Below are 18,582 nucleotides of genomic sequence, written 5' to 3'. Positions count from 1 at the left end.
AGAAGCACCTATTGGAGCTGGATTTGAGAAAAGCTGTTGGGCCGGATGGAATCTCGCCATGGGTATTGAAAGAGTGTGCAGGAGCACTTTGCCTACCACTCTCCATAGTGTATAGTAGGTCACTTGAAACGGGGGACCTTCCAGAAATATGGAAGACTGCTAATGTAGTACCAATATACAAAAAGGGTGACAAACAAGAGGCACTGAACTACAGGCCAGTGTCCTTAACTTGTATACCATGCAAGGTGATGGAGAAGATTGTGAGAAAAAACCTAGTAACATATCTGGAGAGAAGAGACTTCGTGACAACCCATCAACATGGGTTCAGGAAGGGTAAATCTTGCCTTACAGGCTTGATAGAATTCTACGATCAGGTGACAAAGATTAAACAAGAAAGAGAAGTGGGTGGACTGCATTTTTTTGGACTGTCGGAAAGCCTTTGACTCAGTACCCTATAAAAGGTTGATGCATAAGCTGGAGAAACAGGCAGGAGTAACTGGTAGGGCGCTCCAGTGGATAAGGGAGTACCTAAACAATAGGAAGCAGAGAGTTACAGTGAGGGGTGAGACCTCAGACTGGCGGGAAGTCACCTTTGGAGTCCCACAGGGCTCTGTACTTGGACCTATCCTGTTTCTGATATACGTTAATGATCTCCTAGAGGGTATAGACTCATTCCTCTCTATGTTTGCTGACGACGCCAAAATTATGAGAAGGATTAAGACAGATGAGGACAGCTTGAGGCTTCAAGAAGACCTGGACAAGCTGCAGGAATGGTCGAACAAATGGCTGTTAGAGTTTAACCAAAGCAAATGTAATGTAATGAAGATAGGTGTAGGGAGCAGGAGGCCAGATACAAGGTATCATCTGGGAGAGGAAATTCTTCAGGAGTCAGAGAGAGAGAAAGACCTGGGGGTTGATATCACGCCAGACCTGTCCCCTGAAGCTCATATCAAGAGGATAACGGCAGCAGCATATGCCAGGTTGGCTAACATAAGAACGGCCTTTAGAAACTTGTGTAAGGAATCTTTCAGAACATTATATACCACATATGTCAGACCAATCCTGGAGTATGCGGCTCCAGCATGGAGTCCATATCTAGTCAAGCATAAGACTAAAATGGAAAAGGTTCAAAGGTTTGCCACCAGACTAGTACCCGAGCTGAGAGGTATGAGCTACGAGGAGAGACTACGGGAATTAAACCTCACTTCGTTGGAAGACAGAAGAGTTAAGGGGGACATGATCACCACATTCAAGATTCTCAAGGGAATCGACAGGGTTGATAAAGACAGGCTGTTTAACACAAGGGGCACACGCACTAGGGGACACAGGTGGAAACTGAGCGCCCAAATGAGCCACAGAGATATTAGAAAGAACTTTTTTAGTGTCAGAGTATTTGACAAATGGAATGCATTAACAAGTGATGTGGTGGAGGCTGACTCCATACACAGTTTCAAGTGTAGATATGATAGAGCCCAATAGGCTCAGGAACCTGTACACCTGTTGATTGACAGTTGAGAGGCGGGACCAAAGAGCCAGAGCTCAACCCCCGCAAGCACAACTAGGTGAGTACAACTAGGTGAGTACACACACGCGCACACACACACACACACACACACACACACACACACAGGCAGGTGTAGCTGGTAAGGTGCTCCAGTGGATAATGGAGTATCTAAGCAATAGGAAGCAGAGAGTTACGGTGAGGGGTGAGACCTCCGATTGGCGTGAAGTCACCAGTGGAGTCCCACAGGGCTCTGTACTCGGTCCTATCTTGTTTCTGATATGTAAATGATCTCCCGGAGGGTATCGATTCATTTCTCTCAATGTTTGCGGACGATGCCAAAATTATGAGAAGGATTAAGACAGAGGAGGACAGCTTGAGGCTTCAAGAAGCCCTGGACAAGCTGCAGGAATGGTCGAACAAATGGCTGTTAGAGTTTAACCAAAGCAAATGTAATGTAATGAAGATAGGTGTAGGGAGCAGGAGGCCAGATACAAGGTATCATCTGGGAGAGGAAATTCTTCAGGAGTCAGAGAAGGAAAAAGACTTGGGGGTTGATATCACGCCAGACCTGTCTCCTGCAGCACATATCAAGCGGATAACATCAGCGGCATATGCTAGGCTGGCCAACATACGAACGGCAGATATGACAGAGCCCGATAGGCTCAGGAATCTATACACCTGTTGATTGACGGTTGAGAGGCGGGACCAAAGAGCCAGAGCTCAACCCCCGCAAACACAACTAGGTGAGTACACACACACACACACACACATATATGTATATACATATAAATATACATATATATATATATATATATATATATATATATATATATATATATATATATATATATATATAATGTCGTACCTAGTAGCCAGAACGCACTTCTCAGCCTACTATGCAAGGCCCGATTTGCCTAATAAGCCAAGTTTTCATGAATTAATTGTTTTTCGACTACCTAACCTACCTAACCTGACCTAACCTAACTTTTTCGGCTACCTAACCAAACCTAACCTATAAAGATAGGTTAGGTTAGGTAGGGTTGGTTAGGTTCGGTCATATATCTACGTTAATTTTAACTCCAATAAAATAAAATTGACCTCATACATAATGAAATAGGTAGCTTTATCATTTCATAAGAAAAAAAATAGAAAAAATATATTAATTAAGGAAAACTTGGCTTATTAGGCAAATCGGGCCTTGAATAGTAGGCCAAAAAGTGAGTTCTGGCTACTAGGTACGACATATATATATATATATATATATATATATATATATATATATATATATATATATATATATATATATATATATGAAATTAAATAATATTAGATTACAATTTCATTTCCGGTAAAACTGCATTAGTAGTTAGTAGCTTACCAATGTTGGTTTAATCTTATCAAGAACTTTAAGTTTAAACTGGTTGTAAGGATCCTGCTGAAGTATGTAGATAATGGGACCAAGCACAGCATTCTGTAAAACATAAAACTATGAGCTTTTGCCAAATTTATTATAAATTATAATAGAAGTGTCTAAAGTACTGGATCTCCATACACAGTGGCATATCTAGAGTATGGCCAGTACGACATGTGCCCAGGGTGCCACTTGAAGGGGACGCCACTGAGCAATTTCTATTAAATTCAGATAAGCTGTCCTTGGATGGCGAAAATAGGATTTTCGTTAGATGTATGATGTATCTTCACTTATAATATTATTATATGTAGTTAAAGAATTTACTGTATTTAGGTATTTCCTTAAGCAACGCAGTTTAAGTATTGTATTTTCTTTAACCATATATAATATTATTATTATTGTGATACGGTGTTGCCACTGATAATTCCAATCAAAACAAAAGTGCAAAAAAAAATAGCGTTGAATGTAATGAAACACTATTTTCTAGGTGCGCCTCGGAGGTTCCCAAGAGCAATCGGGCTAATTTGTGAATCATTAGACCAGGACATTAGTCAATGGAGTTCAACCTACTGGGAACAACGAGCCAGAACCTGGCCCCCTTATAGAGGCTTCAGGAAGCAATGGCCCTGGAAAATCCCCCTGTGGTTGGGGTTTTTCCTTATCTGCCGTTGACCGGGGTTAGGCATCCAGAAAGGTAGGAATAACAGAACAGACCGCATGTGGTTAGAAAATTGCAACCGAAAATCGAACATGGAGGCTGAACTCCCTCGAATCAAGCAAAAAAGAAGAGCATTGAATGTAATGGAAACGCAATTTTCTGGGCGAGACCCGGTGGCTCCTTGGAGCCATCCAGGCTGATATGGATATTTGACTTTGGCATCAGTCAATGTGAATGGAGTTCTATGCCTACCGGGGACCACGAGCCAGAACCTGGCCTCCTCAGAGAGGCATGATGAGCAATTGCCTATAGAAACCCCCGTGTGGTTTCAAGTATTCTAAGTCTGCCATTGACCGGGTCAGGCACCCAGAAAGGTAAGTATCCCAAAACAAACATCTATTCTGGTTAAGAACTTGCTACTGAAAACCGAGCTAGTGGACAGAACTCTCCAAACGGAAACGAGCATGACGTTACCTCGTCGCTTTTCTGTGCAACTTCACCCTCCCCAGCAGTGGAAAGGGGGAACCCCAGATCTCACGCCAGCTAACCACACCCCAGTTCTGAGGTTGGATGTCAAAATCACGCGAAAAAACGCCGACCGGAAGGAAGGTTGCCCGAGAGCTTCCGGCTCTCACCCAGAAAATGGTATTTCCTTATATTCAACGCTAGTTTTCTGGGGGGAGCCCCTTCGGCTCCCCAGAGCTACTTACCCAAAGACAAAAACAAGAGGGACTTACCCGGGAGGAGAACGCCACTCGCTCCCCAACTCGAAAGCGAGACAACAGGCCGCAACCTCCAACCCGATGCAACTCACACCCAACTCAGGCCAGACATATTGACAAGGAAGCGAGCGGTCAGGACCCCTGTTCGACCACCAAAAAACCTTATACCCGAATGTCAGCCCCAGACATAGTACCGAAGAAGGAAGCCTAAGCCGCAACAAACGAACAGAGGGTACAAGGAAAGACCACAGGCTGGCTGGACCAAATAACGCTGCAGACGACCTGGAAGACCCGAATCCTGGAACAGGGAAGTAGGGAAACAGGGTCAACCCAAAGCACGTCCCCAGATACCGAGGCCGTGACGCGCAGGTAATGACGGAGAACCGCAACCGGACACAACACATGATGCACCCCTGGCCTAACCAACCAAGCATCAACAACCCAAGGACCTTTCCGCAAAGCAGCAGTCTCATTCTTCGTCAGAAAAAAAGAAGATAGCTGCAAACGAACAAACCTACCACCAGGACCAAAAGAGCAGTAACCTCTGTGCCGAAGGAGAGCATGTAAGCTCCCTGACCCGATCCCCAGAGGTAACAGGAAATTGGCCTTGGAAAAAAAATCCTGAACCGAAGGGGCCACCACAAACCGAGGAGAAGATAGATTAGAGCACCCGGTCTAATGATCACCACGGCCTCACCATAGCCCGTGCTACATGGACACTTTGTTCTAAGTAGCTAAATCTAAAATAACAACAACATCTAATGACCAGGACGGCTCAGGCAGCGCATGAGCGGGCCAGAGGTGACAGCTTGCAGAACGGCACAGAAGTAAGATCAATGCCGAATGCAAGCTGCAGTGGCTCTGCCAGCGCCGCACGTTATGAGGCGACAGTCTTTAGCATAAGATGGTGGTCCTGGAACAACCACGAAAGGAAGGGCAAAACAACCTGATCAGAGACGTAGCACGCCTGTGAAAGGACAAGAAATAACGGAAGGACCGACAGAAAACTACGTACTGTTGCAGAGATGAAGCAGGTGGGACACCATTAACGAATCCACCTGATCACCATACAAATTGTGATAGACGAGTCAAAAGGACCAGACACGAAGTTTCGAGGAGAAGATCGAACCAGCCACGTAACTAACCGTACCGACCTCCTGAAAGAGGTGGAGCCGCGGAAAGAACCCTGGGTTCGGACACCAAACAAGTAGCGCCAGAAACCAAGGTTGGGCCAGCCACCAAGGGGCCAAGAGGACAACTCTTCCCTGGTAAGTCTCCAAGCGAGCCAGGACATGGAGCAATAGCAGAACCAGTAGGAAGTGACACAGGTAACCCTACCTCGACCAGCCCTGCCTGAAGACATCGACCCCAACGGCCTCGCAGTCGGGAAAGGGCGTCACAAATCAGGCAACGCCGTAACCACGCCGATGCAAAGAGGTCTACCTCTGGGAGCCCATTCGTCCGGCTGAGCCAACTGAACGAGTCGGCGTCGACCATCCATTCCGTGGACGGGAATGAACCATGACAGGCCGTCCGCCAGGACGTTGGACACCCTCCGAATGGGAACTGCCATGAGAGCCAAACTCAGAGAACTCAACAGACGAGTCCCCTGAAGCGACCAGCACCAAAGAGCCGAGGACCGTACCAAACCCTCACTGTTCAGGCAATGAACCACTTGGTAGCAATCCGAATGGAGCCTGATCGTCGATCCACGAGCGACACGAACCCTCCGAAGTGACATCCACACAGCCGCGAACTCTTGCACTGTGCTGTGGGCCCGACGGAAGGACGGACCCCCCCCGCCCCTGGCCAGCTTGCAAGGCACTGGTCACAAAGGGAGCCCAGAGATGACGTGTCCGTGAACACATCCAGCGAGGGCTCGGGTAGGCGCCAAGGCACTGAACCCTGAAAAAAAAAAAAACGAAGCCGGCGATGTAGTAGCCGATGCAAGGCCCCTGGATGCTGAACCCAGTGATCGCGCGAGAGAGGTAGAAGGACGTCCTCGAAGGAACCTGAACAGCCGACAAAGCCAAACCCGACCCAGCGGGTAGATGGGTTTATTACTAAGTAAAATATGCAGATATCACTCCAGCCAGTCTTTAAGGAAAAAAGAATGGTATCACCACTTAACACTAAAACGCTGCCCAACAACTTAAATTCCTGTATCACAGTTGTTTACATGCTTGATTCACTATTGATGGAGCTGGGTTTAATCCCTGGGCATGACAGGAACAATTGGGCACGTTTCCTTTTTCTTGATGTATCTGGACACCTAGTAGTAAATAGGTACATGGGCGATGGCGATAGACAAGTGTTTGTTGTATTCTGCAGGTCATTAGATGGCCTACAGGGCCCTCAAGAAGGAAAAATGAGGTTACATATATTATGCTATGTCGTGGTCCAGAGGTAATGAGCGGGAATTGGGTATTCCCAGGTCGAGGGCTCGAATTTCCTTATGGCTCCAATTGATTTTCTCTGTCATGTATCATGTTTGTGTGATTTCTTTGTGTATTTGAAGTGTATAAGTGCTGGGATTGGTTCCTTTAAAAACTGATTAATCTAATTTCCTCAGAAGATAAAAACCTTAGAAAAGGGAAGGATGAATGTTGGTCTAAATGTTGGTCTATGAATGTTAAGCCATTTGGTTGTGTATTTAGTGTGTTGGGAATCATTTTTAAAACTAAAAAAGATAAGATATATCAATGAGAAATATAACTTATGGATTATTACGGAGATGACATATCAGTTCCTGAAGTTCAGTTAAGTACCTTGTCCGTTTTATCCCTTGCATACTAATTATGATATTGTGGTGGGGAATAATAGTGGCAGGATATTTTTTAATAATTAATTTGTCTTTAAATATATTCACCATTTTGATGAATTCCACTGTAATACCCCAAACTGTTTAAAAATTTTGTTATACCAGTGATTGTACTTCCGTCACCTTTCCTAAAACTCTTAAAAATTATTATTCCTTTCACCCGTCCCATCCCAAAATCCTTATCATGACGCCTTCCAAGTGCTATACTGTAGTCGAAATAGATTGGCGCTTTCTCCTGATAGTTCCATTCCTTTCCCTTCTTGCTTAACACATCTGCTTGCTAATTATAACCAGTATTGCACATGCAGGAATGAATTACTTATTACATTTATGCTTCCAATTAGAAAAAGATAACCTTATATAGACTTATATTAGACTTATGTTATTTAACTTAGCAAATCATGTAGAGTTTACAGTACCAGGTTACTTTATGTAGAGAGCAGTTACCTTTACCTATCAATGCTTACTTGTCAGTGATTAGTTCTTTATGTCCTTCAACCTAGGCATTTATACCCGTTATGCTAATTACCTCTCAACATAAACGTTTTTCATAATGTTTATTAAGTTTTGGATGAAATTGGCTTCAACAACCTCTTCCTTGAATGCATTCCACTTGTCAACTACATGTACAGGGAATGAAAATTTCCGTACAAATCTTCAATTCATTTGCATGTCCATCTTTCATTGATGTCCCTTTTCCTTACCTCTTTTTCATTTAAATAGGTTTCATTTATCCACTTTGTCTATCCCCCCTCGAGATTTTGTATGTACCTGTAGTTTTCATATTCCCTCTGTTTCTTCTCTGTTCTAAGGTTGTGAGAGTGAATTCTCTCAACCGGTCCTCATAGCCGAGGCCTCATAATTCTGGAAATAATCAGGTTGCAAATCTCTGAACTTCATCAAGTCTCTGTCTATGTTTCTCAAGGTCTGGGTTCCATGCTGGTGCTGCATACTCAAGTAATAGTTTCACATAGGCAGTGTGTATGGACTTAAAAACTTCCTTATTTACTTTCTTGTGATTTCCACAGTACACTATGCACAGAGCTGCTTCTAGAACATTATGTAAAGTACTTCCCGGAGAACATTATGTAAAGAGCATACTTGTCTATCTTTCCATGATTCTGAAACTCAACTTCCCTCTAACCAGGCCTCCTGGTTGGTGGTCTAGTCAACCAGGCTGTTCGGCCCAATTGTTCGCTAGTTACTAGCAAACATTATGTAGAGAGTCATTACCAAAAACATTATGTAGAGAGTAGTTACCAGAGAACATTAGGAGAGAGTAGATACCATAATTCATTATGTAGAGCAATTACCCAAGTAACACATGCAAATCAGCCTGTTAAATCTTTAACTCTAGTAACACACATATGGAACTGCCAGGTAACGCATAACCTCAACACCCACATATTGATAAGACAGATATTGATTTAACTCTAGTAACACATGAATTATACATATTAAAGGCTATATTCAAGAATTATATTACAAGACATTATGAATGTGTACCCGGTATTCATCCTCAACAATAAGATTCCTGGTGCTTATAGTCCGAGGCATTGAAGAGACTATGGCAGCGACACCTCTGTAATTGATGCTTGCCACACTGTAGCCAAGATATAGATTAGCCACAGTGAAGTTTATATTAGAGCCCGTACGGTAGCCCAGGTCCACATCACTGGGAGACAGCTGGTTGACACGGTGCAGGGACGTGATGTTTGTCACGGGTTGGTTTAAATCAATCTCCCAAGCATCACCTGTGAGGTATAGAGAGTAAACATAAGAAATAACAACTATCATTACACTCGAATTGGTAAAATTTAAATATCTTAACATCATATGTCAATTTAAATCTTGGAAGCTCAGTGCCTTTTTGCACTGTATACTTTTTAAACCTAATGTATCGTACAGGTACAGTAAGGTGTGGAGAGGTCTGCTAAGAATCACACAGGTGCAGTTTAACTGCCGCTGATAATGCACTTTAGTTTCATATTCTTTTTAAGCAAGTTTCAAGAATTTAGTCTTTGAGGGCTCTCATCAGCTTGTCAAATAAACTTAACTGAATCTCATATATTCACATAAATGAAGGATTGACCTTCCTATATCACTGGAACTAGAGTTTTGTATCCAAATTCATGAAAGAAGTAATTTGCCAGTACGTCTGATCTCTGCAATATGAGTGGGCTATTGGTCCTTGCTGGCCATCATGTCTATGAAAGAAGATCTGTCATATAGGTGGAACTTTTTCCAGTAACCTTGAGTCTGCTTGTATATACTATATATCTAATTTTTTATTCCCATGACTTTATTTACTGTAAAGTAAAAGAAAATGAAGCTAACTCGATTGATTAAAGGACTTAGTTATGAAGATTGTCTAATTTACTGCTCTCATGTATTCATATTAACTCTGTACTGAAATTGACATTTACCTTGCCAGTTCAAGCATCCAGGAGATCCAAATATGAAAGAACTTTGATCCTGAAAATCAAGATACAAAATATGTATTTTATTTATAAACATTAAATGTCAATTGTATTGATGCTTCAGCTAATTATATGAAACAGCTTGTGAATTTTAAGCTACAGTACTTTGTAATAAAAATTGTATTAAAGTTCATGTGCAGCTAAAAATTAATTTAAATTTAAATAAATAATCTGTATTATAGGTTTACTTATTTTGTTAACGATTAGCTGTAGTTTGAGACGCGTTATCTCTATACATATTTGTAAGGTATATTTGACAGACAGTACAGTATTCTCATTAACCAGAATTTAATATCCTATTTGTGAGAGTGTTACAGCCTAAGATGCCTTACCTTGACGTGAGCGACACTCAGACCAAACTGACACGAACCATCCGTCAAGTAACTCAGTAATGACACTGTTGAAATAAAAATAGCTTGTAGTATAATATTTTTGGTACATAAAATTATTTGCTGTTACTCATAGGCTTATAATAATAATCAATATTTTGCATTAAAAATAATACATTAGACAAATTTAAATATATATCATGTATTTAGCCTGATATTTATTTTTGTATTTTATATATATATATACAAGAATTCTTATATTCTTGTACAGCCCCTAGCATGCATAGCATTTCGGGCAGGCCCTTAATCCTAATTTTCCCCAGAATACAACCCACCAAACCGTTTAACAACCAGGTACTCATTCACTGCTGGGTGAACAGAGTTAAGGATTGGCACCCAGTTAATCCTCCCCGGCCAGGATACGAACACAGGCCAATGCGCTCGCGATGCGTCGGGCGAGTGCTTTACTGCTGCGCCACGAGTTCTGCATTATTCATAATTCATTGTGTTATGCATGTACAGTAGATATATGCATCCAGAATGTACTGTATATATACATGTTGGTCTTATACAAGGTCTTCCCCAAGGCTTTGTATCCCCCGTCCTCCCAGGATGACCTCCCACAACAAGCTGACTCACTCCTGGGTACCTACTTACTGTTAGGTAAACATGGGCATTAGGTGATAGGAAATGCGCCCAACATTTCTGTCTTGCCAAGGATTCGAACCCAGAATTCTCGATTGTGATCCATGAACAAACCTGACTGTACTACCAGGACCCCTGTTTAATTCAATTAATTTGTTGTAAATAATTCCATATGGGTATATTGTACACAGCTTTATTTTGTATAATTACAGAATTTGTCACCTGGCACTTCATTTCAAGTGCATACACACTATATTTTCAGTAAAAATAGTGTTTTTTAAATTTTGATTTATGTGAGGCAGCTACGTAAACGTACTAAATCTTAATTACTAAGCAAGTAATACTGTATTTCTCTAATTAAAAACAGGTCCTGTAGTAATAAATATTTAAATTAGTATTTATTAAGAGTACTATACTTAACACACAAAACCCATAGTTCTCTCTAGTAATACTGTATTTCTTGGAGCAAATGTATGCATGGGAAGATTGCCAGCTAGATGCACACTCCCAACCTCCTTTCTCCCTCACTTAATCCCTCCTCCCTCTTCATCTTGTCCCACCTAATCCATCCTCCCTCACCTTGTCCTGATCCTTCACCTCACCTCATCCCATCCTCTTCCTCTCACCTAACTCACCTTATTATCCTTCCTTTATCTCATCCCACTTACCTCACACACCACCCCTTTCACTCCACTCACTCACATCCAGTCATTCACCTCCATTCAAATGGGTTGTAGTTGTTTAAGTGCCTTGATGACAATGGTGCTGAATGTGACCTGATATTACTTTGGAGGATAAAATGTAAAGCCCTACAGTTATTTACATGTTGCCTGTTGACAGAAACAAATGCAATTTGCAGCAGATAAAACATTAGTATCCAGTTGTTTGAGGAGCCCCAGAAGTCCCTCAGGAGGGCAGGGTGAGACCCCCCAACACAGAAAACATCTGGTAGTTAAATTTGCAACAAACACAATGGCCCCTCCTAAACTTGTTCCCAAAATGACAAATATGCGAACACATCTTTCAGTGCCTGGCAAAGCAAGAACCAGCTGGCCACCACACCCCACGGGCACACCTGGAGCCCACCAAGACCCGCCAACTTCCAGTACCTCTCAGCAATGCCAGAACCAGACACCATTTCCCTGCCAAAGTCCTCCAGGCATTGGATCTATCCAGGGTGTTGAAGAATTCCTGATGGCAGAACTGAGATCTAGTGGGTAAAATTGCATCACATGTTCAGGTGGTCCCCAGGCAGAGCAGATGTCTAAACATCTGATCGTTGTCAAGGTTGAACCAGGAGTCACCTCACATGGGCATAGAGTGGTGAGGAATGTTGACAGTAGCTCAGGTCCTCACTGACAGTTACGCATGAGGAAACATTTAATTTACAAATGGTAACATGATGCAACATAGACAGTTGTTATGAATGTGAACAGATTGTACCTTTTGACCAGTCATAGGGTGGTGAGAATGCCTCAAACTCTGATGCATGTCCCTTCTTAGCGAAACATATCCCAAGTGGCAAGTCTATGAGCATGCTTCCCTTCGGCTCATACGCGTGCCACCGAGGAGCACACACCTGGAATGCAACACCAAGTATAAAGTATTACTAGTTATTGAATGCTAAAAATTAATAATGATTTTTGTTCCATACACTCATTTGCATAAAATATCCTAATCCTGCCTCAGTATTGCTGCCAGAAGATAGAAGAAAAAGAAGAGAATTGATCACTACATACAAAATAGTGACAGCAATAAACAGAACATGCAATGCTACTGTACACATTTTGTGCTATCATGGCACACTTCATGTATGTAGTACATGTAGTACACTACATGTAGCACACTGCATGCATCACACTGAACATAACACTTCTCAAGAAACACATCAATAAACTGGAAAAGGTACAATAACATGCAACTAAATGGCCTCTATGACTGAAAAACAAGGACTATGAGGAAAGACTAAATGGGTTAAATATATTAAGCTAGAAGATAGAAGAAAAAGAAGAGATTTGATCGCTACATACAAAATAGTGACAGCAATCAACAGAATTGACAAAGAAATTTTGAAACCTGCATCATCAAGAACAAGAGGTCATAGATTCAAAGTATGCAAACAATAGTGCCAAAAAGTTAGAAAGTTTACTTTGCAAACAGAGCGGTAAATGATTGAATCAAGTTAAGTGAGAATGTGACGGAAGTCAAAACCGTCAGTAGTTCAAAGCGTTATAAATGACAGAGTACTGAGAAGACAGGACACCATGACCATAGCTCTCACCCTTTAACTACGCTTAAGTAGTTACACTTAGGTAATTTACATTACATAGTTCAGGTTGTCTTTGCAACATAAGTACAAAGCTATTTCTGGTTTGTCCAAATTCAACACTAACAATTTCTACTTTCCAAGTGTCCATTACGTCATATATGTACTATGATCCTCATCGTTTCTGTAATTACTAACTAAACAGGAGGATGGGCTGACACATGACACTGCATGCATCGTGCTATATATTATATATGGCACAAAACACCAATATGTATCACAATTCACATCACATGGCACATAGCGCAACACATAATATACCTCCATAATGTAATAGTCTCTGCCTGTCATCCTTAGGTATCGCCTTTCTTTGTTTCCATTTGTTATTTTCCATGAACGTAATCATCTTGTTATCTTACTTCTCTTCTAGTATTGTTTTACCCTCTCACACCTTTAGTCAAATTGTTTTTTTTATTATTTTAAGTTTTGCTCGAAACACTTTGAGTTACAGTGGCTTCATTAGTATGTGCAACTCGTGTCCTTACAATCGTATATTACACTTATGTTCTTTGCGCACATATTCTTTTGAATTAAAATTATTATATTATTACGTATCATACTGTATAACTGAATTCATCACATGGCACATAGCACCAACATGTATCAAACTGTATGCATCATACTACTGTACTGGAAATGTGCAAAGACGTGCAACTGAATGGCTCCAGGAACTGAAGGACATGAGCTACAAGGAGAGGATAGAGGCAATAAATATGCCAAAACTAGAAGATAGACGAAAAAGAAGCGATATGATCACAACATACAAAATTTTAACAAAAATTGATTAAATTGATAGAGAAGAATTTCCGAGACCTGGAATTTCAAGAACAAGAGGTCATAGATTTAAACTAACTAGACAAAGCTGCCGAAGAAATATAAAAAATAACTTTCGCAAAGTGGTAGACGGTTGGGTCAAGTTAGGTGAGAAGGTGGTGGAGGCCGCAACTGTGAGTAGTTTCAGAACGTTATATGACAGAGTACTGGGAAAACGGGACACTATGAGCGTAGCTCTCATTCTGTAACTACACTTAGGTAATTACACTTAAATAATTACACTTAGGTAATTTACATGACATTGGCATATAGCACCAACACATATCAGACTGCCTGCATCATTACATGTTTCACACTGTACTTATTATTGAGGTCTTGCTCTACACCTGGTGAATGGGAGAGGATGTGTTGTTATGGGTAAAATATGTCATTATGGGCAGGATATGTTGTTATGGGGGATAATATACCATTAGAGGGAAGGATGTCATTATGGGAATGATATGTAATTATTGGGAGGATATGTTATTATCGGGGAGGATGTGTTGTTACGAATGGAAGATGCGTCATTATGGAGGAGGATGTCTTAATGGCAAAGGATGTGCATTATAATACTACTTCTACTACTACTACTAATAATAATAATAATAATAACAATAATAATAAGTAATGGTAATGTCTTCTCAGACATAGCAGAATAAAAACGCACACTTTTGTATTTGTAAATTTTATGTAAAGATTTACACCGTCTTTTGCACTCTCCAGAGTGCTTTATCAAGGACTGAGTGTGTGGTTAGGGCAAGACTTATATCTCAACAAGTAATCAAGATTAGTCTTTAAGATGTAAGTCTTGTCCTAACCCATATACTTGGGCCTTGACAAACCACTCAGGAGAGTGGAGAAGACTTGGTGAAATATTTACATAAAATTCACAAATACAAAAGTGTGAATTTTTATCCTCAATAATAATAATAATAATAATAATAATAATAATACTTTATTCATATAAAAGCATACAAAGTACATAAGAAGAGGTAAATTGCAGGTACATGGGGATGGACATAAAATGAAGCAACTGTATTCAGGTAAAGGTATAATATGGGTATATCTTGTCATTTGGTAATAAGCACACTTTAGTAGTTAAGTACTTTAGTACTTTAAATGTTTTTCACAAACATTTAGTACTTATTACTAAATGAACAGTAAATATAATCTATGTGAGATGTTAAAAAAAAACTTATGGTATACTGTACAATAAAAGAAATGTTGTTATGCGGGAGGATGTGTCATTATCACATCCACGGAATAATTAAGTCCATCACCCACACAAATGTTTGAAGGAGGTGAAGAGAATGAATTAAGGGATATACATTACACGCGGCACAATCAGGAAGAGCATTGACAAACAGACTCAAAAGCCCCAGGTGTGGATGGATTTCAATCCAAAATAAAAAAACTGACAAATGCACCATGCATACCACAGAGTTCTTTTCAGAAATTCCTTGGACCAAGGGATAGTTCCTCTGGATTGGAAATATGCTCATGTTACCTCTATTTTCTACCTTATTTTCAAATAAGGCAGCGAGAGCTCGGCAGAAGACTACCGTCCGATCAGCTTGATATCAAACATTTGCAAGCTCATGAAGTAAGTAAGTAATTATCAAAAAGAAGGCACCAAACCGGGAAGGCTATGTAGCACCATCAAATGTGCGGGATAATCAGAGGGCGCTAAATATCACCAAGGATGCCAATACGAGAACAGAAACGCATAAGGCGAATGATAAAAAAAAATATCTGAGTTACCAAGAATACTATCGAGAGACAAGCGACCGCGGGGGAAGGTCGAAAAACAAGACACACGCTCGTCCCGGAAATCAGGACATTCAACAAGGATATGCACGACCGTAAGAAGGACAATGCAATTAGGACAATAAGGAGCAGGGCGGCGCTCCATCAAGTGACCATGAGTTAAGCGAGTATGGCCAATACGCTACCTAGCCAAAGCCGTTTCTCATCGCCGGTTACAAAGGTAGGAAGACGGCCACGAGGACACACAACTTTTAAAAGAACGTAGTTTGTTACCAGTAACAGATGACCAACAAGCCTGCCAACAGGTAAGAATGGGGGAATGGATAACCGGGTAAAAGTCGGAATATGGAATACCTTTACGAGAGATGGGACAAGAGCGGACAGCTTCCCTGGAGGCAGCATCAGCATGCTCATTTATAGAGACACCAATATGGCTGGGAATCCAACAAAACTCAACCGACTTAAATTTACTGTGAACAAGAAACAGCCAATGCTGGATCTCGACAACTACTGGATGAACCGGATTAAAGGACCCGAGAGCCATGAGGGCACTATGAGAGTTAACAACAACCACAAAGAAAGATTGACAACGAGAGAGCAGGAGACGAAGAGCATAGAGAATAGTATAAAGCTCCGCTGTGAAGATGCTAGTCTCCGGAGGTAAGCGACACATAAGTGTGATCAGGAAAAACAACAGAGTAGCCAATACCGTCCAGAGACTTAGACCCATCGGTGAAGACGGAAACGGAGTGGGAATGAGAAGAAAAGCGCTCAAGGAAAAGGCATTTTAGAACCGAAGGAGGGGTAAAAGCTTTGGGGAGGCGGATCAAGGATGTACAAAACTGTGGAAGGGGGACTCTCCACGAGAGCAAAGAAGGAACAACACGAGGAGAAATATTAGAAATACGAATGGAAAGAGAATCCTGTAAGCGAGACAACCGGACAGAAAGAGGGAGGTGGTGAAGAGGAACAGGAACCGCAGGAGGGGTAAAAGTTAGAGCACGACAGAGGCGAGATAAAGGATGTTGCAAGGACAGCGCAAGATAGTGAAGACAGTAGCGATCACGGCGGTACTGGAGAGATAGGAAGCCAGTGTCAACATACAAGCTGAGGACAGGAGTCGAACGAAAAGCACCAGAACCGAGGCGCAACCCAGTAAGGTGCAAAGTATCAAGACGGCGAAGAGTAGAAGGAGAAGCAGACGAGTAAGCAGGGCAACCATAATCGAGCTTAAACAGGACGAGAGAGGAATGTAAAGCAAGGAGAATGCGCCTATCCGCTCCCCAAGAAGTATAGGACAATACCCGGAGGGTAAGGGCCATAGAGCACTCAACACGGAGGTAAGAGATTTGGGGAGACCAAGACAAACGAGTGTCAAAGAATAACCCCAAAAGCTTCGCGGAATCTTTGTACTCAAGGAGATGACCATAAAGTGACAAAGAGGCCGAAGAATGACCCGTTTCCGAGTAAAAGTCATGGCACAAGTCTTAGTAGTAGAGAACTGGAAGCCGTGATCGGTGACCGAAGACGACACGGCATCAATCTCAAGTTAAAGCCAGTGTTGAAGGAGAGGCGAATCATGACCCTGACAGCAAAGGGTAAGATCGTCGACATAGAGAGCGGAGAAGATCCCTGAAGGAAGAGAGGAAAGAAGACCATTGAGGGCAACCAGAAAAAGTAGTGCTCAGAACACTACCCTGGGACACACCTTCGTATTGTTGAAAAGAGGCAGAGAGCGGTACCAAGGTGCACCCGAAAGGAACGACGAGAGAGGAAGCTGCGGAGAAAGAGAGGGAGATGACCACGAAGGCCAAAAGAATGAAGCTGGGATAGAATATGATATTGCCAAGTGGTGTCGTAGGCCTTTTCCAGGTCAAAAAGGACGGCAACAACGCAGGTCTTCGCAGCAAAAGCAGTACGAATATAGACCTCCAAGTTCACCAGGACATCTGTTGTGCTGCGGCACTTGCGGAAACCAAATTGAGAAGGGGAGAGGAGGCGATGGTGTTCCAGAAACCACATCAGACGAACGTTAACCATACGTTCAAAGAGTTTGCAGACACAACTTGTGAGGGCAATAGGGTGAAAGTCCTTAGGGGATATTCCCAGAGACCCTGGTTTGAGAACAGGGAGGACAACGGCATCGAGCCAGTCCTCAGGGACTAACGACGACTCCCAGATCCGATTATACAGACTCAGTAAATACCGAGACGTGCACGTAGGGAGATGGCGAAGCATCTCATAATGAATGCCATCGGAGCCCGCTGCCGTAGAACCGCAGAGGGCCAGGGCGGAACGAAGTTCAGAGAGAGAGAGAAGGGATCGTTATAGGGAAGTCGAAGACGAGTGCAGAAATCTAATGGACGAGATTCAAGGACACGTTTACGAAGAAGGAAAGATTGGGGAAGATGAAGATCAGAGCTAACAGAAGAAAAGTGGTAACCCAGTTCGGTAGCGACCTGCAACGGATCCGCTACAAGAGTACCACGAAGATGAAGGACCGGTGAAACATCGAGAACAAACTTACCCGCTTTCTTGCGGATTCGCTTATAGATCTGTGGCAGAGGAGTTTCAGACGTAATGGTGGAGACATAAGATGCCCAAGATTCACGTTTAGCCATACGGATGGCCCTATGGGCCACCGCACTCACCTTCCGAAAGAAAAGAAAAGAATCGGCCGTCTGCCGACGGCGGTGTCTCTTCCAGGCTGCACGCTTACAGCGGACAGCGTGAGCAGTCTGCATTCCACCAGGGAACGCACTTCCGTGGACCCCGAGAGAAAGAGCGAGGAATAGAGAGGAGGGCAGCTTCGAAGACAGTGTCAAGAAAAAGGAGGAGAGAGCGAGGGAGAGGCAGAAGGGAGAGGTCAGAGAGAGCAGCACTGAGGGTAAATAGGTTCCAGTCCGCTTTAGCAAACTGCCACCTAGGGAAGGAGAGGGGAGGGTGAAAAGAGAAAAAGGTAACAAGGATGGGGAAATGGTCACTGCCATGGAGGTCCTCAAGAACCTGCCACGTGAAATCTCAGTAAAGAGAAGACGAGCAAAGAGAAAGATCAAGACAGGAAAGGGTGTGAGTCCGAGAGTCCAAATGCGTGGGCTCACCAGAA

General features: G+C 42.4%; 1 protein-coding gene across 1 annotated transcript in view; it reads right to left on the bottom strand.

Annotated features, from left to right (window-relative positions):
• Window positions 1-18,582, bottom strand: part of LOC123763674 (integrin alpha-8) — a 293,676-nt gene that overhangs the window by 250,980 nt on the left and 24,114 nt on the right. The window contains 5 exon segments of the mRNA XM_069304445.1: window positions 2,883-2,975; window positions 8,623-8,870; window positions 9,543-9,591; window positions 9,929-9,993; window positions 12,014-12,149. Coding sequence (XP_069160546.1) covers window positions 2,883-2,975; window positions 8,623-8,870; window positions 9,543-9,591; window positions 9,929-9,993; window positions 12,014-12,149 — 591 coding nt within the window.

Source organism: Procambarus clarkii, chromosome 52 (assembly GCF_040958095.1).
Source record: "Procambarus clarkii isolate CNS0578487 chromosome 52, FALCON_Pclarkii_2.0, whole genome shotgun sequence".
In the NCBI taxonomy this organism is placed as follows: domain Eukaryota; kingdom Metazoa; phylum Arthropoda; class Malacostraca; order Decapoda; family Cambaridae; genus Procambarus; species Procambarus clarkii.
Note: the sequence above shows the minus strand (reverse complement) of the source record. Positions and strands in the feature narration are given on the sequence as shown.